The sequence below is a fragment of the Penicillium malachiteum genome, assembly GCF_028827825.1.
Source record: "Penicillium malachiteum strain IBT 17515 chromosome Unknown utg000004l:1.0-4883003.0:1.0-4884900.0, whole genome shotgun sequence".
NCBI lineage: Eukaryota > Fungi > Ascomycota > Eurotiomycetes > Eurotiales > Aspergillaceae > Penicillium > Penicillium malachiteum.
The window spans coordinates 456,705-480,662 of NW_026643097.1; the positions used below are offsets into that span (position 1 = coordinate 456,705).

The 23,958-nt window shown below is 47.5% G+C and overlaps 8 protein-coding genes across 8 annotated transcripts; 3 read left to right on the forward strand and 5 right to left on the reverse strand.

Moving 5' to 3' along the window:
• Window positions 1–382: 382 nt before the first annotated feature.
• N7483_008328 (uncharacterized protein) lies at window positions 383–2,859 on the forward strand (the record flags this gene model as incomplete). Its single annotated transcript, XM_057091755.1, has 2 exons — window positions 383–1,048; window positions 1,117–2,859. The coding sequence occupies 2 exons, from the start codon at window positions 383–385 to the stop codon at window positions 2,857–2,859; spliced, it is 2,409 nt and encodes an 802-aa protein (XP_056942929.1).
• A 612-nt stretch (window positions 2,860–3,471) lies between these two features.
• On the reverse strand, window positions 3,472–4,480 carry N7483_008329 (LUC7 domain-containing protein; the record flags this gene model as incomplete). Its single annotated transcript, XM_057091756.1, has 3 exons — window positions 3,472–3,942; window positions 4,007–4,338; window positions 4,438–4,480. 3 exons carry the CDS (start codon window positions 4,478–4,480, stop codon window positions 3,472–3,474), a joined length of 846 nt encoding a protein of 281 aa, XP_056942930.1.
• A 361-nt stretch (window positions 4,481–4,841) lies between these two features.
• Window positions 4,842–6,732, forward strand: gpi16 (GPI-anchored transamidase subunit GPI16; the record flags this gene model as incomplete). Its single annotated transcript, XM_057091757.1, has 3 exons — window positions 4,842–5,209; window positions 5,261–5,655; window positions 5,711–6,732. The coding sequence occupies 3 exons, from the start codon at window positions 4,842–4,844 to the stop codon at window positions 6,730–6,732; spliced, it is 1,785 nt and encodes a 594-aa protein (XP_056942931.1).
• A 176-nt stretch (window positions 6,733–6,908) lies between these two features.
• N7483_008331 (uncharacterized protein) lies at window positions 6,909–7,468 on the reverse strand (the record flags this gene model as incomplete). Its single annotated transcript, XM_057091758.1, has 3 exons — window positions 6,909–6,930; window positions 6,994–7,220; window positions 7,292–7,468. 3 exons carry the CDS (start codon window positions 7,466–7,468, stop codon window positions 6,909–6,911), a joined length of 426 nt encoding a protein of 141 aa, XP_056942932.1.
• A 641-nt stretch (window positions 7,469–8,109) lies between these two features.
• N7483_008332 (putative MFS monocarboxylate transporter) lies at window positions 8,110–9,540 on the reverse strand (the record flags this gene model as incomplete). Its single annotated transcript, XM_057091759.1, has 3 exons — window positions 8,110–9,012; window positions 9,065–9,302; window positions 9,371–9,540. 3 exons carry the CDS (start codon window positions 9,538–9,540, stop codon window positions 8,110–8,112), a joined length of 1,311 nt encoding a protein of 436 aa, XP_056942933.1.
• A 3,854-nt stretch (window positions 9,541–13,394) lies between these two features.
• N7483_008333 (uncharacterized protein) lies at window positions 13,395–14,306 on the forward strand (the record flags this gene model as incomplete). Its single annotated transcript, XM_057091760.1, has 1 exon — window positions 13,395–14,306. One exon carries the CDS (start codon window positions 13,395–13,397, stop codon window positions 14,304–14,306), a length of 912 nt encoding a protein of 303 aa, XP_056942934.1.
• Window positions 14,307–16,421: 2,115 nt separating this feature from the next.
• On the reverse strand, window positions 16,422–18,143 carry N7483_008334 (tannase; the record flags this gene model as incomplete). The annotated part of the gene is made up of 1 exon (XM_057091761.1): window positions 16,422–18,143. The coding sequence occupies one exon, from the start codon at window positions 18,141–18,143 to the stop codon at window positions 16,422–16,424; it is 1,722 nt and encodes a 573-aa protein (XP_056942935.1).
• Window positions 18,144–20,803: 2,660 nt separating this feature from the next.
• N7483_008335 (uncharacterized protein) lies at window positions 20,804–22,021 on the reverse strand (the record flags this gene model as incomplete). Its single annotated transcript, XM_057091762.1, has 2 exons — window positions 20,804–21,469; window positions 21,530–22,021. The coding sequence occupies 2 exons, from the start codon at window positions 22,019–22,021 to the stop codon at window positions 20,804–20,806; spliced, it is 1,158 nt and encodes a 385-aa protein (XP_056942936.1).
• Between the last annotated feature and the right edge of the window lie 1,937 nt (window positions 22,022–23,958).

Consider the following 23,958-nt stretch of genomic DNA (forward strand, 5'->3'; position numbering starts at 1 on the left):
TGTGTGCCTCTTGAACAGATTGTTGAAGGAAAGAGGCCTTGGTGACCAAGTAATACTGTGGATCAAGCACCAGTGCCGTCGCAGCGTCTTCCTCTTGTGTATTACTTTAGCCTCCTTTGAGCCCGTAGAGATTCGTTCTTTTCTTTTCTGCAGTTGGCAATTGCCAGCGCATACCTGTTGAAAAAACACAGGTTTCTATCTTTCTGTTTTCTTTGATTGCGCCTGTGTAGTACCATTGGGTGACTAAACCCACGTTTGTGTCATGGCTGGTAAGCAATTCGTACACCAACCCCGGCAGTTGTGGCTAGCTCTACACAACCAACCAGTGAAGGAGACATAGCAACACGAGGCCAGATATTACCTGGATGAATAACTAACCATAATGCCAGACGAACCGCGACGATCGGGCCGAGCCACTAAAGGCCAACACAAGAACCTCGAACTCCCAGATACCCCCGCGAAAAAAGGCAAGGGTAAAGGCCCGAAGGACAAATCCAGCAAAGCCTCCGCCGAACCTACTCCAGGACCTAGCGAAGGAGGAGACGAAGAAGAGGAGGAAATCATTCGTTGCATCTGTGGCGAGTACGAAGAAGAAGAAGATGTGGAACGTGATATGATCTGCTGTGATCAATGCTCAGCATGGCAACATAACGACTGCATGGGCCTGAAGTTCGCAAAGGGCGAAGAGCCAGATCAATACTATTGCGAACAATGCCGACCGGAAAACCACAAAGACCTGCTGGGCAAAATCGCCAAGGGGGAGAAGCCTTGGGAAGAGGTTGCAGAGCGGCGGCGACTGGAGCTTGAGGAGAAGAAGTCGAAGCGCAAGAAGGGCAAGAAGGGAGGCCGAAAAAACAGACCTAGTGAGGGCAAGCTTGAGCCTACAACTCCTGCTCGCACTGGAACATCGACAACGCCCGGACCTGGGCCTTCCCCTGCTACCGGTGCATCTGTCTCGGTTGAGCCTGAGAAGAATGGTCACACCGCAGATTCACGACGGTCAAGTACCAACAAGCGCAAGTTGGAAGAGAATGCAGAGACTGAAATGGTAGGATCTCCCCAGAGTGTCTTTCGTATGAGGAAAAGAATACGCTGATGCTAACTGATTTCACACAGGAGCCTCAAACAAAGCACCCACGGGTTTCTCCACAATCTACTACACCAGTGGCCCCGAAACCCAAAGTGGAAGCCATTCCACTGATTAGCCGGGAGGAGCCTGCAATGCCCGCTCGCAAGAGCGCGGCCAATGCGCTAGTCAAGTTCTTCATAGATCAGATTTCTGCAGCCCAGAAGGAGGGTTCTTTCTCGTTGCCATCTGGACAGTCAGCCGAGGCTACTGCACGACACCTCGGCCTCGGAGTCGAGAATGCCATGTATGAAAATATTTGGGGAGGAACAGGCGAGCCTACTGAGCCGTATAAATCGCAATTACGAGCGATTCTATTCAACGTAAAGAGAAATGACTCTCTTCGGGACCGTTTGCTCGTAGGCAGTGTTTCCCCCGAGACACTCTCTATGATGAAGTCCGAGGAGATGGCTAGCGAAGAATTACAACGAAAGGACGCAGAAATCAAGCGAGAGGCTGAACGGCAACATATCATTGTTGAGGAAGAAGGACCACGGATTCGTCGAACCCACAAGGGAGAGGAACTAATTGAGAACGATACGCATACTGCTGCGACAGAGTCTGTATTCTCTGCAGTCCCTCGCCGAGCGACTGATGCCGGTGCCAGCCCTGTGAACCAAAGCCCTGTGACCCCGAAGGTACCGCAGGCGGGCCAGGGTGAAAGCCACGCTCGAGCTCTTTCGCCGGATGGCGCTCATGGTGATCATGTATTCCCCGAGGTTGCTCCTAATATCCGTGAGCCCGTGCCTCATAGGAAACTTCAGGGAGATGCGGACATTGATAAGTTGCTCGATGATGACGAACCTGATTCCCCACCTTACTCACCAAAGGATTTGAGTGATGACGGCTTAATCTGGCGAGGTAAACTCACCATGTTACCAGTCGCCGAATTTAATTCCACTGCACAACATGTCGGTGGTGCGGAGCTCAGCGGCCGCATTCCCTGGAGCCAGCTCGCACCCCCGATGCTGAAAGTTGATGGCCGGATTGAGATTCAGCGTGCCAACAATTACCTTTGTGGCTTGCGCTGGAGCGCTTCAACGGATGTATCTGTGATTGCAGTTAGCAGCCCTCGTTCCCCTAGAGAGATTGATGGTTTCAACAAGCTTTTTGATTACTTCCATGGTCGCCAGCGATATGGTGTGATTGGCGCGCATCCACTCCCTGCTGTCAAGGACACCTACGTTGTCCCTCTTGAGGTGGGCACTACAAAGATGCCTGAATTTATCGAGCTTCTCGAAAACACAACCCTTGGCGAAGGGCCCATTGATGAACGCATCATTCTTATTGTCTTTGTGGTCAAGACTCGTGACTCCAACCCTCCTTCCGTTCAGCCCTCTTCTCATCGCCCCAGCCAGGAACCAGCTGTATCTGCAAGTCCCTTGACAGCAGCTGCAGCAACGCCTCAAAATACATTCATGGCGGGGCAAGCTGCCTTGAACGCTTCGACTTTGGGTGTTGCTGCTCCCAACCAAGCTGCTTATGGCCAGCAACCCGTCCAGCACCCGCCCTCCCAACAGCCCCCTTTGACGGGCATCTCTTTGGCTATTCAAGTTCTGGGTCCCCAAGTCAACGCCCCTGCTATTCAGCAACTATTGAAGACTGCACCCGACGTGGACATGGCACAACTGACTCTTGTTCGCGATATCCTGGCCCGTCAGCCGGCCGCCGCCAGCAACTACGAGACATTGATGCAGGCTCTCTTTGACACCCAGGCGAATGGTCACGTTTAAACCGTCTCCAATCTGATGACCTCATTCTTTCTAAACTGTACAGTTCTTACTACCGTTCATTTTCTTTTTGTTATCAATATGGATTAGGGTGGGCCGAGGCCCTGTGATCCTTGCCAGGTGTTTGGGACATTAGGTCCCTCATTGAGGGTTTTCAAGTTATTATGGATGTGGGGGATACCAACAAGGATAGTTTATTGTATCTGTGGGCCTGCCCTCAAAAATGAATCTCTTAGTTTGTCTCATTGAATGATCTGAGCAGCTTTTACTGCACATGTGTATTTTCCTACTTCAAGATTGCTATGTATCCAACGTTATCTATGTGTCTATCCAGATTGTGTATCCAGGTGTTATTCTTCAAGTTCACCCGAGCATTCGAGTTGACAGATGAAAATTGGACGCGCTTAGTAAAAATCCAGTTAAAAGATATTTGGAGGTAAAGAATTGATGTATTTTCATGTTATCACGTAATGATAGGGATATATTGAGCACATGGCGAATAACAACCCTCCATCGCCGTCGAGCCTCTTCCACGGACCGAACGTACAAACGCCTGCGCTATGCAAAAAGACAAGAAAAAATATTACGGGAGGCAGAGTAAAATACCGTGAAGCATTACCACCGTCCACGTCGTCTGTATCCTCCACCCCCGCCCCCACCACCACCATATCGCTGCTGACCACGCCCAGACCGAGGTCCAGCACTGTATGGATCCTCCTCCTCATGATGGCGCACAGGAGGTGCCCGACCCTTCAGCTCAACGCTAAGCTTCTTCCAAGTCTTCCGCATATCCGAGTATCCCATGTGCATCTTTCCGAAAAAGTGGTCTGCCAATCTTCGGTCATTGTCGAGTCGACTCAGGTAGGCGCCACACACGTCGCAGACTTGCAATTTTTGATGACCGGATGGACCGGAGGTGTCCTGAAGGTTCTTAAGGTCTCGCTCGGCAGTTTCTTTCTGATGTTTTGCGCTTCGGACTTTGTGCATTTCGTTCATGGCCATTGCGACGGACCCAGTTTCGCCGAGGACGGAAACCTCAAGAAGGCCGGTGTTGATTGTGCTGTTCAAATCGGCAATTTGTTTGAGCTGCAATAGGGTTAGAAAAATATGAATATACTATAGACAATGTCTTAGAAGCTCAAAAACATACCAGATTGTTGGTCTGTCGGATCTCATCCGGAGTCTTTTCCAGTCGACGTTGCGCGGTGTCGATCCTCCGGTCACAGTCATCAATGTACTTTTGCATATCCCGCATGTAATCAAAATCGAATCCCCATTTTGCTTTATCCGCTGACGAAGCTGTCTCGTATTCGGTCTTCAATCCCTCGCTATGTACTTTCGGACAGGGACCAAGATCTTGCTTAGTGTTGGTGAAGAGGTCATGCGGGCAGGTCCCGACAATGTAGGAGCGGCAGACCTTGTTGTCCGTAATGGAAAGCTGAGAATTGCGACCCTGGGCGCCAGTACCAATGAGTTGGTCAGCTATGGGAAAACCCGTCATTAGCTACTTCCAGATAACTTGGTGGACTCATCTTAAGCTGATGGAATTGAGGGGAGGTTATGGAGAGGGGAAGGACATACCGCCCATTAGCTGCTCCAGCAGTTTTCTCTGTTCAGCCGCCATGGTGTATTTGCGTCACAAATAGGAATGGGGCGACGTAAGAAGGTAATGAGATCTCTTTGACGGACTTGGAAAGTAGAAAGTTGAGGGTTTTTGATGCTGGCGCCAAGGAAGGCGGTGAGGCGCGTCAATCAACAAGACCAGATGGACATTATTTGACAATGTATCAGAGCTACCTAGGTACTTGTGCTAGATTTCATTCAATTATCGGATGTACAAGTCCTTTGACTATTTTCAGGACTTCTCGAGGTGACATTCTGTGCACTCGGCTGCTCCGTGGTCAATCCTCATATCTCTACCCCATATTTGATCCCAAATCTCATATGGACTAGGGGCAGTGCATACCAAGCTCCGGCATGAAGTGATGACGGTCTCATCAATACTCTCGCTGTTTTTAGCGATTGCGGTCTCACTATGGGGCTCGCCAACCTTAGCTTCCTCAGATTACCATGAACAACTCTTCCTCGAGCCCCTCCCGCAGTCTTCACTCCTAGCTTCGTTCAACTTCCGGGGTAATACATCGCAACAATCGTTCGACAACCAGCACTTCCAATACTTCCCAAGGGCACTCGGTCAGATCCTCCAACACGCGCACACCAAGGAGCTTCATTTACGGTTCACCACTGGTCGATGGGACGCAGACAGCTGGGGCTCACGGCCATGGAATGGCAGTAAAGAAGGAGGCACCGGGGTGGAGCTTTGGGCATGGATTGATGCGTCGGATGACGAAGAGTATGTTGTCTACATGCGTCCCAGGATAGATTCATTTTAATCAACCTCTAGGGCATTCGCAAAATGGATCACCTTGACACAATCATTGTCCGGACTCTTCTGCGCATCGTTGAACTTTATCGACTCGACTCGGACAACACGCCCTGTTGTGTCCTTCGAACCTACGGGCAACCATCGGAATGCCTCTTCACTACACCTCCTTCACGGAACTCTTCCTGGAGAAGTGGTTTGCACTGAAAACCTCACGCCATTTTTGAAACTACTTCCTTGCAAGGGTAAAATTGGAATATCCACTCTTTTCGATGGTCATAAACTGTTTGATGCAGCATGGCAAAGTATGTCTGTTGATGTGCACCCTATTTGCTCCAGCGATGGGGATTGCATTGTCCAAATTGAGCAGACAGTTGATATGGTTCTCGACATTGAACGATCGAAGCGAACTCGTGGTACGTAATATTTAATATTATGCCAAGTCAAAGATGGAGAGCTAATATGATTTAGATAACCCGATCCCTCGTCCAATTCCTCATGAACAACTCATCTGTGATACTTCTAAACCATACACTTCGGAGGATACGTGCTACCCTCTGGAAAAATCAACTGACATGGCATGGAGTTTGAACGAAGTTTTTGGAAGAACCCTGAATGGCATCTGTCCTCTTGCAGACTCTAACGAGCTTTCTGTCTGCCTGCGCGTGCCTCATGAGAAAAATGTCTTTACTTCCGAGGGCGCGTCTGAATTAAAGCAGGACGATGGTTTCACTCGATGCTTTTCTTTAGCAGAAACCGAACCCTTTGACCTCTCCATCCCAGAGCAGGAAGTCCACACAAAACTTCCCCTGGATGAGCCAATTCTTCATGCAGAGAGAACGATTGTTGGACATGGCCAGGAGCGAGGTGGCATGCGAATCATCTTCGGCAACCCCTCTCAAACAAACGCAGTTGACTTTATTTACTTCGAGTCACTTCCATGGTACTTACGCCCTTATATCCACACTCTACAAGCTACCATTACTGGACCGGACGGAGTTCGACGGGAAATTCCAGCCAGTGACATTGTAACCGAGACCTTCTATCGACCCGCCATCGATCGTGAGCGGGGAACTCAGCTAGAGCTCGCTCTATCCGTCCCCGCAGCTTCTACCGTCACTCTCACATACGATTTTGAAAAAGCCGTTCTGCGCTACACCGAGTACCCGCCAGATGCCAACCGTGGATTTAATGTCGCTCCGGCTGTTATTCGTGTGTTGGACGGTGAAAGTGCTCAACCAATTTATATCCGGACCACAAGTCTTCTCCTTCCACTGCCAACACCCGATTTCAGCATGCCATATAATGTAATCATCCTCACAAGTACTGTGATTGCACTCGCATTTGGTACTCTCTTCAATATACTGGTGCGGCGGGTGGTTTTGGTAGAAGAGGCAGATGCTCTGAAGGCTCAAACCTTCAAGGCTCGACTTGTAGGCAAGGTAGTGGCGCTCCGAGATCGTTTCCGCAAAAAGGATACCAAGGTGGAGTGATCAGGATGCAATGGAATATTTGATTTGATTCATCGAAAACTATTTCCTTAAGCCAACCTGTGCTTGATTCCTACCCTATTGTACATATTCAATTATTTTTTTCTTCTTCTTTCAAACGGTTTCCATGTCAACATTTGAACTATTGAAAGAGTCAGGATTTAGGAGTTCATTCAATCCTAACTTGAATGACCACCCATGCTGTAAGTGACCCATTAGCAGAGTATTCTAAACACCTAGTACGACACGAAGTTAACTACTTACGCCCCCATGAGATTCCTCATAGTTCCCCACCCCGGCATCGTTTTGGAGCCACCAGGTCGATGATTCATGAAAGTGTGATCTTCACTCGCACACGTCGGTTCTCCATGCTCGCTCATAGGTTTCACATCCGCAGCCTCATCTGAGCGCTGCAAAAAATGATACTTCGCTCGTGTCTTTTGTTGTTGAAGACCAAGAGAATCTCCCATCGTCGCTCGTGGGTTAGGAGCCTATATATTAGGTCGTGATTAATGAGCTCGAGTCCTCAAAGATAAACCACATGCAGAGTGTATCAGCTTACTTCTACATGACCGTAGCCCTGACGAGGCTCATCATCGTCGCTGCCGGTTCCTCCTTTCTTAAAACCTGGGTCGCCCCAGCCGGACCCGCCGCCTACATTGTTGGCTGGAGTAGGCGTGGCACTGGTCCCACCGGCGACTATGTTGGTGGGTTGGTTGTGGATTGGTGATTCGGGCATGCTAAGGTAAGTATAGGTATGACTATGTGTGGTATTGATTGTGCGCGCGGTGGGCTTCCAAGGTTGTATGTGATTAAAAGAGCAAAGTTCAGGTATATATGAGGATATTTCAAATATTACAAAGTCTTGTGAAAGAAAGTTCATGTTGGATGGCAAATTTCCTCTTTTCACACTAGATCCCTGCAATTGATCTCATCCATCGCCTCCGATTCTGGAGCGTTGAGCCACCCAAATGAAGTCATCATGAGCTTTGTGTAGATGTCCCCATTGGTCGGGGCTAGCTAAGTCAGCACCCCCAGATGCCCAGGTGCGTCATGCAAAATCATGATAAATATTGATTGATGTCTTTCAGTAATGTAGCCTGTTTTATTCTACAATTATTTCATACTGGAATCTAGTATTTAGAAGCAAACATTGAAGGTCGTCATGGGTAATGTTATATACAACTGGTTGGTTTTGATGAGCCGGGGACGCAATCTTGAATACGCCACTTCAGACCCGGGGATGAATCAAGTTTAAAGCTGGGATTTCAAAAATAACAAGACAGATAGGTATCAGAAAAAGCGAAGGTTTATATCAGACGATTCGGAATGAGAATTTTTGAGGCTTAACTACATGTGTGGACATAATACACAGTCCTGTCAACGAGGGTGATCTCGATCATATTGAATCACCTTCAAAGCCGGCCACCACTGTAACAGTATGGCTGCAACCATCATACACCCTGCAAAGATCTGCGCATGCAGGAAATAAGCTGTATCAAGATTTACCAAGGCACCTGCAATTGGCGTACCCGCCAGGGCGCCAAATGATGAAATCCCCCACATCATGCCTAGACGAGTGCCCATATAGTTCGGATTGGTACAGAAAACCGGATGTGCAACGATAGATGTCGGTGCTGTCACAAGTACGCCACTCAGGATACCCCAATAGCAAGCCCAAACAATGAAACCCGGTGTTTCAGTCGCAGCAATCCAAGTGAACATCGCAATAGCCGAGGCTGTCACACAGAATAGCAAGATAGCAATCGGTTTCACATAAGCAACTAGCAAGTAAGGCACGATACGACCAAAGACGGAAGACCCATTCACAATGGCCACCATGTAGAATGCGAGACTGGTAGTTGTTTGTACTACAGTTTCAGCATAGGATGCAACGTAAAAAATCGGCACATAGTATGCGAGCATGACGCAAGTAAGGGACACAGAGAAAAGCATAAACGGCAGTTCTCGAAAAGCTGTCCAATCGATAAGACTGCGTGCTCTCGATTGATGACCTGGTCGACGACACAGGATAGAGCATGCTATTATGGCCATCAAAAGGCTGACGAATGCTATACAGCGCACTGCCCATGGAAAACCAATCTTAGGCTGAAGCTGACGGAACATCACGGGGAATATCACTGCACCAACGCTCGAGCCAATTGATGCGCATCCAATCGCAATTGGCCGTTTTGTGGTGAAGCTGGTGGAAACTACTGCTAGTGCTGGGATGTAGGATATGCCACCTCCTAACCCGACACAGAAACCTTGCGCTAGGAGAATCTATTGTTTGTTAAGGACTGAAAAGACCTTTAAATCGGGATGTCGGGCTTACCTGATAATATTCAGTCCCAAGACTAGTCATCATGAGACCAAAGACTGTTAAAAAACTTCCAATCACCATCAATGGCCGCAGATACCCCGAATCAACCAATGGCCCGGAAATTATACCGACCATGGGAATCAGCGTTGCTTGGACACTTCCAATCCAGGAGATTGTTGACGGTGATAGATCGGAAAGAAGTTCTGTCTGATAATATGCTTGAAACGCGCCAAATGTAGTGAGGATTCCCCTATCATATTAAATTAGCACATGAAGTACTGAGCCCTGCAGTGCTCCCACATGACGAATCGGACTAACCAGGAGTTCACAAAGACGCAGAACAAGGCTACCACAGTCATCCATGCTTGCATGCCACCATTAATCCTCGGTTTTGAAACCTCATCATTGCGTTCAGACGTAGTCAGTCTCCCTTGAGTAGACTGTCGATGCGCATTGTCGATGTTCTCTGAGGTTGCTTTCTCGGCCATTTCCATTCTTATACCACACACTCCCTGCCATAATGGTCATTAGAACAAATGGACCTAGTTATACGACCGCGATTTTACCCCAGTCCTCCACAGTGGGGGCTCTTTTCTGGGGTTTTCATTAGTCACTCGAATGATGTGCTCGGCTGGGACGGCAGTGGATAGCCGAGCTCTACCGATTTTCAGAATGAGGTTCAAGGGCGGGGACCTCCGAAATGTCAACTGGGACTTGAAATATCTCGGTTTAATGCTTCATCCATGACAAGCTGGTCTGGGAAGGTCGATGGCAACATTGGTGTTTGCGGGAATTCAACGTTGTTTGCCCTATTAGCGCATCAACAATTCATGTCAGGTCCGGAGTAGTGATTTTCTTTTAGCAACCTTGGTCCTATAATGGCGGCCGTCTGTCAAAATTTGAACCTGGATATCATTCAAATGTTCTAGCACTTGGGAATTTCGGATTTCAATATCCAAAGTTTTCATTAGGAACTTGAAACATCGAAGTCTCGGGATCTGATCTTGATACATATATCTCTCCAGGGCCCCAGTGGATTTTCACCACTTCAATGTGCCAATGAGAGTCGATGCCATCATGTTCAAGCAACTCTAGTATAGATGACTCGTGGACAGGACCGTGTGACACCTGGAGCTTCCACTCCAATGCTCAACCTTGAACCTGAAACCTCAAGTGTTGCACTTATTAGCCTGATAGATGAGGCGGGCTCAACTTGAAGTGCCCAGGTGCCCAGAACTGCACATGTGAGCATCAATGTGAGACTGTTACCGCTAGCGAATGCAGCGGTAAAAGCAGCAATATTGGCCAGAAACAACGACTGGCAATTGAACCTTTGAATAAAACCACACCTGCCAGTTCCCAACGCTGAAGAGGTTTCACCGAGGAAAGTACTGAACCTCGTTAAAGAAAGTATGTTGAATTCTTTGACTCACAAGCGCAGGAATGATTATAAGGGCGCTTGAAACATAAGCATAAGTCGGGAGTCTACATGTAGTAGTACATGCAAAGAATTAGACTTGGATTTCATACATCCCGAGTCTCATTCGCAGGCGCCGTGAACTTGAACGAAGAATGAACCAATGATACTCTTGCAGTCTGTATCTTCTACTGCTCCAGATCTGATAAAAGAGGGACGTATTACTCCGTCCAAGAGCCACCAGTTGGCAAATCGGAGCTTTGATGCCCACCCAGATCCAGATTGCATTTTATGAGTTGTGGGTCTTCCATCTTGATTGCGTGTGATGAGATACGCAGCACCTGGACAGACGGGCTTGAAAATTAACCCTTCTCGAAGATTTCGCCCAGATATGGGATGGAGCTGTCATTCGAAAGTGTTACGTATACATGAGTGTTTTCATTTGGGGGTGATCCGTATGAGGGCTTTGAGCCTTCTACGCCTGCGGGCCGAGTTCGCACTGATGCTTTAGCTGTCCCTCAAGCGCTATTGAGCGGTCTGCCAATCCCGGTATTTTCTGTGACTCAGAACCCAAAGATAGTAGTAAGACATTCTGCACCTACCCATCCACAATAGGCTTGACATGAAACGGACGCCGGGTCATCACTCAACGTTTAAAATAGAAGAATTGAACTATCTCGGGGCGAAAAGAAGCTGAGGCATTCAATTGATCAATGCAAATCAGTATAAATAAACTGTCAGTATGTATTCAGGGGGCCGGATTGTTGATTTGGCCCCGTCTTTAGTCAATTCGGCTCTTGACAAACGGACTAAACGGTATATTGTCTAGCGTGCGGAATCTAGCATGTTTACGTGGCTAACTCCGTGGCATAGGCAAAGAAATTTGCTTGTTCCCCGGCCGAAATCCGTTAGATTGCCACAGTGTTTGTGGGCTGTTCTCCATCGTCGTTAGGCACCAAAGATCGGTGAGAATTCGGAACCTTGGCCCTGTTCTTGAGGTGGTCCATATGAGGTCAACGGTGTGTTGTCAATTCTGATGTGTCATCTATATCATGCAGGAATTTAAGATCATGTTGCCTATCCGTATGCTATGACCATGCGTATGTTCAAAGGGGATCTTCTGTGCTCCGTGCCATAGTGGATCAACCTTGGAATCGCTGAGCCTTCCGTGACGCGGCCGCAACTAGCTCCCCCTGACTATATTAAGAGACCAGGAGTCAATAGTTTGTAATTACCAAGAAGAGCATGACGAGGCTTAATTTTAGATAAGCTCAATTTCGAGGTTTAGCGAGTTAATCAAGATTAAGGTGAGATTGGCACTACTGCATGAGTGTACAGAGTACTTTGGTGGTATTGTATGGGCCGGGGGGGGTTAAATACGAATTACGGGTCACATACATGAATACTACCCACCTGGGCAGGTGAGGTTCTAACATTGGAAAGTCTGGAGCCTGCCTGATGCCCCTTTCTAAGGTGGATCGGATCTACGGCACCGAGTACATAGTACATAGTAACCATTTTCTTTGGAACCCAACAAAATTGAGATAAAAAGTTTGGGAAGAAAGAAAAACAAATCTAAAAGAGAAAGAAAAAAAAATTCGGTTAACCATGAAATTGATCTATATAACACTCGGTAGGGCAGAGTTGATTTGACGGAGACGAGCGGATAACCGAGGATGCCTGTAGATTCAGGAACCAATTTAGTATGATTGGACCTCGAGATTATTCTGATCCACCCTTTTTTTTTCTTTCTCTCTTTTCTTCTTTTTCCCCTTTGCCACATCACCCCCACCACCAATCGAGTCTCGTTCCTTAGGACTCGGGTCCACGGAATTGAGATTGAAAAAACCCAGCAGGATGATTACGGTACCTGAAACCTTGCATGGTGCATATTGAAATTTGACACATGGCGATTGTTCCGAGGGGCCAACATGTTTGGTTCACACCGCAATCTATCTGACTCTGAACTATATGGGGAATTGGCGAAGTGTCATTTCTTACACTTATCATCTGTTAATTTCCACTTACCCCGCCATTGAGATGACTGCGATCTCACAATTGAAGGGGAAATACGATGTCTCAAAAAACACTGAAACCTTTAGTGTTACGAGACAGATCTGGCTCAAAATGCGTAATGGAGGGTGGCCTCGCCATCCGATAAGCCACCAAGACGACTCCTCGCACAAGTCCGTTCCCCACAATGCACCTAGATGACGAGTGATCTTGGGCGATTTCAAGCCATGGCTGACTCCACGGCATAATCAACCACGCGATTCCTGCATTATAAGTGGTTCCTGAAGGTTCCGATACTCCATTACCAGTGGAGACCTGATCTCCAATAGTCTCCATTGAGCGGTGTTCCTGGCGCCCGACCAGCGAACAAAATGGACCGAACCGTTAGGCTGACTCCCCCCCCTCTCATTCACCCGTATCCAATCATGATTCCCAGTAGATCTCGCTAGCCAGGAACAAGACGGGATCTGGAAGGCTTATGGGCGTCTAGACTGGCCATGGGGGCCCCATTACCGGGTGATGAGTGGACCGGTGCCTTTTTTCGATGCTTTTTTTTCGTGCGTTTCAAGTTTTTCCTTCACTCAATGGGTCGGGCCTCTACTCCACCCTGAACATAAAGAGCTGACGAGTTCTTCCTTCTGGACCTTTTTTCCTTCTTTTTCCTTTCCTTCCTCACCTGCTGTCAGTCTTTCGATCTAAACCGGTCCCCCTCACTCTTTTATCCATTGAAACTTGAGGCTGAGCCTCTGTTCAATATCCAATCCTTACAATCAACTTGCTAGTCTGTGGAACAGACAAAGCGTCCTGACCGGTCCTTTCAAAGCCATTTCCTCGATACCCATCTCTTCAAAGCATTGTACCTGCAGATCTTGTTTCATCAGTAACCAAAGATAAACAACAAATTTATTCACAATGCGCGTCATCACTGCTCTTGGCCTCGCTGCCTCTCTGACCGGCATGGTCGCGGCCCGTCCTCACGCCCACGGTCACGGTCACCAAGCCGCACACGCCGCTCACGCCGCCCAGGAGAAGCGTGATTTCATTCTCGACATTGTCACTGAATACGCCTTTGTCACCGTCTACCCCGATGGTAGCCCCGTCGCGGAGCCTACCACCACCTCGACCCCTGTCGCTGTGGAAACCACCCCCACCCCAACACCTACTTCCTCCACCCAGGCCATCGCTGTCGATCTCGCCATTGAGGTCCCCTCCAGCAGCAGCAGCAGCAGCAGCATCAGCAGCACCGTGGTTCCCACTACCAGCAGCAGCATCGTCGAGATCTCCACCTCTACCCCTGAGCCTACTACCACCGCCACCCCTACCTGGACTACTTCTACCACCAACGTTGCCAGCTCCACCAGCGATGTCGTTGAGTCTGCCACTGCTACCAGCGGCTCCGGTGTCAAGATCTACAACAACATGAACGAGACCGTCTACCTGTGGACTACTTCCGAGGTTAGCGAGGGCATGAACACTCTGATCCCTAAGGGTGGTTCTTACTACGAGAACTGGCAGATCAACTCTGATGGTGGTGGTATCTCCATCAAGATGGGTACTGACACTGAGGAGCAGTCCGTCCTGCAGTTCGAGTACACCAAGGAGGATGAGACCCTCTGGTGGGATATGTCCTCCATCAACCTTGACAAGGACTCCGCTATTGTTAAGTATGGATTCGCTGTTACCTCCAACGACGCCTCCTGCTCCACTGTCACTTGTGATGCCGGTGATTCCGACTGCTCAGAGTCATACCAGCACCCCGATGACATTGACACCCTCAGCTGTACTTCCAGTGCGGCCTTTGTCCTTACTCTTGGTCTTGACTAAATTGGCCACCCATTTTGGCATATTCAGTCAGCTGTTTGAGTCTTCTCGCTCCTTCAATTCTGTGTGATTTACTTTTTTTTCTGAAGAACATTTTTTTTCTCTTTCTTGAACAAAGCCTTGACCAATGTAAAAGTGCTTTCTTCGTTGGAAATAAATTGGATTTTATGTATACGAATCGACATGAATGATGTAAACTGAAATTTTGGAGAAACAAACTCCGCAACTTGAAAATCTGCTGCAACGTTTTTGAGCCTATAAAGGAGTCAAATCCACAATCAAGACCGTGACAACCTAGTGCATGTGGGCCTTTTTCGAAGATTCTATCGAAAAGAAGCTTTTAGGAATGATTCTAGTTCCAGCTAGCACAAGTATTCTTATCCACAACTTGGAAATCTAGAACGTAGGGCTGACTTGTCGATCTATGCATTCTTTAGCTCCACTCACGATGTGTGAATGCAAGGGTCAACTCGACTTCAAGCCTCACGAGAATTCTATACTAATGATGAATGAATGTATGATACCTAAGCCACTATTGAACTTGAACAAGACAACCTTGGAAATTCACGCCTATAAGTCACGATCGCCATTAGAGGGGATGCTTTAATAATTGCCTCTCTTAAATACTTACAGAGTTCACTATTCTTGAGACAAAGCTCATTGTTTTCATGACCTTGGGTGTGCAATCATTTTTTCCTCTACTACTTCCAAGATTAGTATCTTTCAAATTCTCTCTTTTAAGCTCTGGATATTCTGTCATCTTTCCAGCCTTGGAAGCTTTCTCAATCCACTACTCGAATCCCGATTTCATTTCCGTCCCCTGTTGTATCACTTCACCATGGGCATCGTTATCTCATTTCACCGTTATATCACTTCACCCTTTTCTTAATAGACTGACCCTACCAAGTTTCTTTTAAGTGCTGTTACTTTGGAGGAGTTAAATCACCACCGATACCTGAACCTCTAGCGGAGATCATTCGACTGTTCACAAGTAGTGATCCTGAAGCTAGAAGGTTCCGTCGAAATATCCAAGTGCTAAATCAAGCCTTAGCCTCTACTTCTGTGTGTTGTCAGTTCGACGAGCGTCTGTCACAAAGGGACCGGGCTTCTCTTTACCAAATTCATGGTGACGTCTACGACTTCCACCTACCAGCAATGCCATTCCTCCTCAGGCTCGCACTTCAAGTTGATAATCCTATGATCATCTTCGCGTGAGTATCAGGTGATCTTCCATCAAATGATAATTAAAATCAGACCCATGGATCTCTCACTTGTTTTTTTATGCTTCAGCACCATCGTTCTCCGTCCCTTCCTTTAAACCCATTCAACACTTCGTTTACGAATTAACAACGGCAAGCAACAAACCACCTGGGCACTGGATGCGGTTCATGTCGTCAGAATGAACCCCTGGAGATATTGTGTCCGCTACTATCGCGAAAGCTGATGATATTCTCAACTTGAGAGATGTCACCGAGCTTTTTGCATCAGAAATGCCCTTCCTGTTACCGGATTTGTTACTAGGCTCAAAAGGTCCTCCAAGTCCTTTTCCATACCAACTCTGTGGCTACGTTTTTCTCCATTGGAGCTGAACAGAATTTTCAGAAGCTGGGAAAATTTCGGATAGGCATTATACTAGGCCCGCACTTGCAGGAGAAACCCATGCACTAGGGTCTCTTCTAAAGAAATCCATATACTACCGGCTGCCAACTGAAAAAAAGAGTTGAAAGTCTAAAGATGTACAGGTGAAGAAGAGGCAGAGGAGTCTGATTTATTTATCATCTACAAATTGAACTTCACTGTTCATTGTGATACATGCAGTGCTTCTCTATGCATTCTCATCTTCATCCTGTCCATATCTAGATTGCGTCTTGCAAGGTTCGCGGTGCCATTGTGTCTGGCATCAATACCAGGTTTGACTTGAACTTGAACTTGAAGTTGTTTGCACACTTGAAATATTCAGATCTTAATTTCAATTGAATTAAATGCCATATATACAGGCATATAAAGAAACAAAGTTGTTTAAGGGTTCTGTTCACAGAAAAGTAACATCTGTACACATATATGGATATTCATTTTGACTCATTTGAAAATTTCACAGTAAAGAAATAAAAGGTATGCTTAGTAAACAGGGACCTTGAAAGCAGGGAACTCGTAAGTCCAGCTCTCGTATGAGGCCTTATCAAACACACAGTCGAAGGAAGTAGTGTTCTTCCAAAGAGGGCGCGAGGGCCACTGGCACAGCATCTGAGTCTCGCCCTCATACTCGCCAGAGGAAACAGTCGCGTTAAGACGAGAAGGCTTGACACCATTCTCAACCCAGTTAATCATGGTCTGCATGTTATCCTCAGGGTAAGGACCAGGCTGGAGGTCGTTGGTTCCACAATGAGCAGCACCGGGAATCAAGTACAGCTGGTACCAATCCTGCAGCTTGGCGAGGCCTCGAGATTCTGTGAGGTTGGGGTACATGATAGACTTCACGGATTGCCAGTAGTGGACAGAGGAAGCAGTAGGAACACTAGGGTCGGATTCACCGTGGTAGTGGATAAGCTTACCACCAGACTCTTGGAAGGTACTAAGGTCGGGGATAGTGGTCTGCAGGGAATCCATGTAGCGAACCATAGCAGTGTTCATCCACTCAACAACGGTGTCGTAGGTAACGCCATCCAAAGTGGAGAGGTTATCAAGATCAAGAAGCTGAACGAACTTGGCGATGTATTCACCACCCATCGAGGTGATATCAAGCTCCCATTCCTTGGTGTTGTTGTTGTACTCGGTTTCAGCATCTGAGAGCTCAGAGCCGATTTGCCATGAGAGATAGGCACGCTCACCCTGAGTGTTGTGAAGACCATCATAGATTGCCTGGGCGACAGCAACATCATTGGCGTTCACAGTTCCGTTTTGAGCAGGCTGGTAGCTGGTAGTGCTGCCCTCAGCACGCTTACTGAAACCAAATCCAAGGGATGTGCTGGTCTCAGCGGCACAGTAGTAGGACTCGCCGATGATAGAAGACAGGTTGAAGTTCAGCTGGCACAGGTCAGTGCGAGAGATGACACCGTCGGTACGTCCATCCAAAGGATCACAGGCAGCGATGGTCGCATTGACAATCTTAGCCAGAGCACAAGGGGCAGGGAAGTAGTCCTGAGTATGCTCGACAACGGAGGAGAGGATGTGGTTGACTTGCTGCTGGGCGTAGCGGAACGCAGGGGCACCTGTGATCGCACCATCATATTCATCTCCGTAACGCTGAATCTGACTCATACCCTCACGACCCCCATCGGAGCAGCCCTCGTAGTAGGTGTAGATCTTTGAGCTAGTAGAGTCACCGTAGAAGCCCTTGGTGAAGTATTTGCCAAGCTGGGCCATCTCACCCAGAGCCTGGTAGCCGAACATGTAGGTGGCATCCCAGTTGATGGAGCCGTTGCCGTACAGAACGACCTCATCATAACTGACACCGGACAAGGCGTCGTAGCCAGCATCGGTGGCACCTGAAGCAGCACCGTACTCAAGACCACCAGTGGAACTAGTGGACAGCGAGTAGCCACCACCACCGGCGACGTAGAAACGCTTCTTGTAGTCCGCGGGAGCCGGAAGACCGTACTGCACGACAACACGATCACCCTTTCCGGGGTGGGTGTAAGTCAAAGTGACATTACAATAGTCGTAGCTCTCGCTGGATGCAGTGTTGGCGGTAGTGAGCGAAGGAAGGACATTAATACCGAGGAGAGTGCCATTGGCAGGGAGAGCGGATTCCACGTTGGAGACAGTGCACACCTCTGACAGAGAACTAGCAGAGGCAGCCGCAGCGAATGCCGCAACAGAGACGCCTCTTTGAAGACGCATCTTGGAGTTAAATGTATGTGAAGTGAAGATGCTGAAAGAGTGAATTGAAGAAAAGTATAGATTCCACCGAGCGAAAGAGGGCTGAATTTATACAATTCGAGAATGTCAGGAGTCTTCCAGGCTTAATCTACCTGTAATCTACCTGAAAACCATCAAGCAACAGCCAAGAAACGGATATCACCTCCTGTTTAGGAGAGAACCAGGCTCGATTCCATGCTGATCTCCCGGATAAACGGTATCCATAACATGTAACTCACGTTATGGGCATCCATACTTCTCGAATTTCCGGCGTCGTCATCTCCCACTAGGACACGGCAGACACTCAGGGACCATAAGTTTTGAACAGAGCATAAAACCCGTCGGTAGTTTTGGGAATCAGGGTTTCGGGCTATTCAATATTGGTCATTACCACATCATTGTGGTCCTCAAGAGCAAATAAAGTGTTCTCCATGAGGGCATTGATTGGCTCGTCATGCAGCTATGCCAGGGTCAAGCCAATTGAAAATGTGATCCAGAGGATAGTGGAGTTCACATCCTTGATCAGAATTTAGACTATGGTTCGAAATTAACATGTCAAGGGACGCGACTCGGGTAAATCCAGGACCGGCTTGGCCATGAAGATCTGCAGAGGTCACCACCCAAAAGGTGATTAAAACTTGGGGAGACCGCGTCACCCGTTGTGTGGAAGCATGTTGAAGTGGAGAAGATACTCTCAGCGACAGCACCTTGTTGGCTATCAGAGTCGGTACATTTCGCCTTGTTTCCGCAGGGTAGATCGGCTTTTTTCCAGAGATGATATTGGGATCTTCTTCAGACAGTTAAGCGTGCCAAGAGTTACCTGTGGTTTCATCGCGTTGCAGGAGTTCTCGAACAATGGCGCACATCAATTTCGGGCGTGTTTCCGAATGTAGAATTTCAATAGAATCTCAATAGATTGAGATACAAATTGAAGTGTTGAAGCGAAGTTGTGACTTTCATGTTCCTTTAGTTCCGAGGACGCGTACCCCTAGACGATGGGCGTGGGACTAAACTTGAGAGGGTCTGGCGTTGCCGTTGATGTTGTTCTTGCTCCACAAGACATTCGTCACGGCTCTGGGGGGTTTAGTTTGTTTTCAAGCAGGCAGCAACGCCACCTGTGCGTATTGATGGTATACCCCATGGGCAGGCGGAATCATTGTATGCGATCCCTTGATCCGGAGTGCCGTGGCGCTGGGAGACGACATTGCGGGTAGAGATAAAAAAAACACTACTGTCTACCTAGGTATTATTCAAGTAATACTAACCCTGGAGGTACTACTAGCACTTCCAAGGTTTAACAATAACTGACCTCGGTCTTTGTACCTTATACGTTGGTACTATTATATGAACTTGCATGAAATGTAACCCAAACAATAGTATATAGCTTGACACGAGGGGTTTGAAATGTCGTGGATTGGGTCCTGGTATTCAGTGAGCTAGTACTCCCTAAACGACACAGTGAAAGTGCTAGTATAACTAACTATCTGCATGGCACTAAGCATAAAACTAGTCGACAATAGGGTAGATTCTATAACATTTGAATCAAGTTTTTAATTGATTGTTGATTGTAGTGGATCACTCTACGTGGCCGTGGAATCGTAAATCAAAACGCCCAAATCTCTTCCTCTTCTTGCCCTCTCCCTCAAGTGCTGTTTTCCTCGAAGATCCCCTGTTCTTTTGCTGATCTTGGTATCCCCTTTAGAGTAGCATCGACAACGATAGTATCAACACTCAACAGAATAAGGGCTTAATGGAGTCCAGTGTGGGAGGAAGATGATAATATCTTGTGGGCAAATGCTTCGAGTTGTTCAGGTTATTCAATGGTGCAGGTGCAAAGGATGAGCAGTCCTATGGGTGATTTGATGTTCCACTCCCGAGGTCGGTATTCGCTTTCATGAACCAGCCTCGAAAAAGAAACTCGGTCTGTTATGGCTCTGTCGAAGCCATTTAAAGCCACTCTCGGCTTTTGGCCATCTTTCAAACTTTCTGTCAAACAGGCCACAAAAATTCTGTCTGAGGGCCACTTGGGTGGATTGCAATGTGAAAAATGTAAGCACAAGGGGTCTTTCAAAGAGCCTTGATTCCTTTTTATATCAATGAAGGTATTTTGTGAGCTTTCCATCCATGAGAAGCTCCTTCATGTGACGCTCTGGTTCACTGCTGGAGCTGCGGGCAACGAATAGGAAACTGTTCAATATTCACCGTCAATCCTCTTTCAAGAAACGTGAGGAGATGAGAAGACTTGTATGTAGATGAGGAAAAGCTTTCATAAATTTGATGGATCGCCAAGGTTGTATAGGAAAATACTTCATACTTCACCTGGGTAGTAGGTACTGCTCAGATTTTCACAGTATCACTCAAGCTAGGTAGCATATCTGTATATCCTAGCAATAGTATTATTTACCTGTGGCAGTGCCAATGGAGTACTATTCATTAGAGTTGAATGTAAGTAGTATGTATTGACAATGTATTTTGTAAATGAGGTGATATATAATGATGTGGTTATCGAGTTCGATAGAAACGTGGTTTAAGGGGATTTCGTGTCGTGAGATGAGGAACAAATGAAAATCATTAAAAAAGCAAAGAAAACCACTTGGAAGACACAAAGCTGCGGCTTAGCTGCCTGACCCGTCATAGCACCATTACTCCTCCACCTGGTCAGCCCAAGTCCCAGTCACAGGAGACAGCGTAGCATCGAGGCTCTCCATGGTGAGTGGGGGCTTGATCACAGTAGTGGGTTTATCTGATTCCACAGCTTTAGTAGAGCTGTCTGTGTCTGGTGCTTTCCCACCTGGCAAAGAGGGGAACTCTGCCTCATTATTGACTGCAGGAGTCCGTGAGCCTGCTCGCTGAGTTGAGCCATGAGATGGCTGATCATCTCTTGAGTTACGGCCCGAACCACGGCCACGACGACCGCCTCGACCACGGCGTCCAGAACTTTCTTGACCAGTTGACTCGTCTGGTCGGTTCTCTTCAAAGTCTCGTCGTACATGGCCAGATACGCCACCATGCATTCCACGGCGGAATTGACTGCCACCACCACGAGGGTTGTAGTCCTCTTCCTTTTTCTCAGAGTCCCATTCACGACCTGTTTGCGCCTTCAGCTTGCGCTGGCGATTCTGCTCGCGCTCATTATCCATGACCTTTCGGTTGGCCAGCTCTTCGCGTCGCTTCTTGGCTGCAACCTGTTCTCGTTCGAGGAAGGAGGCTTGATCGGCTTCGGCACGGGCATGAGCAGCAGCTTTCTTGGCTGCATTCTCTTTCGCTGCGGCAATTCGCTTTGAGAGCTCTTCCTCGCTCAGCTTGGGCTAGAAGTGAAGGAGGTAATTAGCGCAAACCACCTAGTGTAATGGAAAATAGAAACTAACCTTTCTGATACCACCTGTAGCACTGCGATCTCCTCGAACAGCCGGAACGCGTTGCGCTTCTGGAGTCGCCTCGGTTTTCTCCTCATCTCCAGGAGCTTGGGCCTTCTTTGTTTCCTCGGGCTTCTCAGGAGTCTCGGCAGTTACTTCTGGGCTGATCTCGGACTTTTGCTTTGACTTTGCCGTGTATTTAGGAGTCTTGGTCCGAATTGCAAGCTCTGATGTCTTGGGATCTGCCCATCTTGAGTCTTGCAGGCCTTGTCCTCCCTTACCCCGGTTTCCACGGCCACGGCCCCGCTGCGGAGTCTCCCCACGCGGATGAGGCTGCTTTTTACCTTGGGCCTTCTCTTGGACTGGTGTGGACTCAGGTTCAGGATCCTGCACTACGAGAACCTCTGTTTGAGCTTCTTGTTGCTCTGCCAAAACCGGGATAATCTCGTCGTCAAACAAGTCGTCAGCCCCGCGCGTCTGCGCGAATTCATCCATGTCAGCCATATGAGAGGTGGTGGAGGAGTTATTAGGAGGTCAAGTCAGAAATTGGGAAATGAAAGTGATTTCTGGATGAAGCGCGAGTTCTTAAGAGTCCTTGCGAGTTGCGACAGTGTTCGAGGGGTAGCTTCTTTGAGGGTTCGGAAGAACTAGTCCGTGCGGGAACTAGTAATGTCTAGACTGGGTCGCGCACAAAATGGTAGTGGGGATTCACAGGATCGGTAATTGCGGTAATTGCGAGGAGAGAAAGAGAGAACTCATGAGAAAGAGAAATAATTCATTTAAAAATGATGCCTGCGTGGTCTCACTTCACCAAGGACCTCATCGGACCCCATTCTAGGCGGTGAGTCGGAACAATGAAATTCTGCCGAGCTATACTCACCGCCTTGATGACGTTGATGTTGATCTCCATGATCAAGATAACCTTGGAATATGGTTAATACTTTTTCTTTTTCATGATGGAAATGATTAATCTGGAAATTTTGAGCATGACAGTATTAAGAAAAGTATGAAGTTCATCGCAATTGTGAAACTAGATGCCTTGGTAATTTCAATGTTGTCTCAGACTCGGAAACAGAATTGGTCGACTCATTTGTGTAGATATAGTCTCAACTGTGGGGTAAAATGAGCCCGATGCAATACTACTATAGTAGTACTATGTCAAGGTGTTTGTACGGAGTACAAAATACCTAGGCACTGGCATTTCTCAGGTATATGGTACGCTTCCACCTCTTTCCCTTGGTTGGCATTTTATCTTGCTCAAACATTCTGATGCATTTTGGCATTTAGAATTTAGGGGGGGCACTAAAGCATGCTTTGGGCTACTCAACACCTATATACTCTAGTAGTTCTGTAATGGCAGAGTTGGCCGGGCTTTCAGATGCCCAAAGAACAGCGGTGCAGGTCACCATAACTGGATCAGCTGGATGTTAATGAACCTTGGAACCCAGCAAACGGTCTGATCAAACCCAGCCCAGATTTTCTCCACCGGTGCATTTTGACTGGCCAAGGGAAGTTGATTAATATTTGAGGGCGATAACCTTCTTATTCACTACCACCTTTGCCTGCGGGCGACATTTTGACTATCTGTGGGGGTCGTTAGTGGAGATTAGTAGTTACAATACCAATATCCGCCTGGATGGGTTAATCATATCTGATTTGATCATTGATATTTTTTGTCTGGATACTTCTCCCACTGCCAATGGTTAGTCTCAATTTACCTCTTACAGTAAAAGCGTTGTATAGCTGACCTTGTTAATTGTAGATTTGGAGAATGGTTCCCGGATCTAGTGAGTGTTACTTTGCGGTGCTCTCCTACAAGTTGATATTGAATGTGTTTCATCCATATTAGTACTTATAGGTTTAACCGGCTGCAGCAGCTTCTCAAAGGGATCTAGATATCACGCCATCAACCACTCCTCGTAGTTCCCCTCTTTCCTTTGTCTTTCTGCGCTCTGTCCCCTCTCCGATTTAAGCCTTGTAGCGGATAGTCTCAAATGTTCTGTATTTTAAATGGCTTGGGGACCCCCAGTGGAGCTGCCCAAGTCCCAGATGCCACTGAATTTTGGTTCTGACCAATTTACTCGATTGGGGGCCATTTCCTAAAGCTTGGCTTGATCCCTGTAGAAAAGCCTCACCACGGGTCAGTATGCTGCTAAGATCATGAATTCAATGCATCTGTTCCACTAGTCATATAAAGTCAATGAAACCTAGACAGGGGCTCATGCATGGCTTATCACTCAATACAAGAGCTACTGCAAGCCACTTCGAATGTTGTTCAAGTTCCAGAGGGGGCCAAACATGATTGAATGGATACTGCGGTGGCAGAACTTCTGGCATTTCTTGCCTCTGAGAGTCTATATATAGAGCTCGAATGCAAGATGGCCCAGATTCCAGTGTCTGTTGACTCATCTGAACCTGAGTATCTACTATTTCTCTCCTCC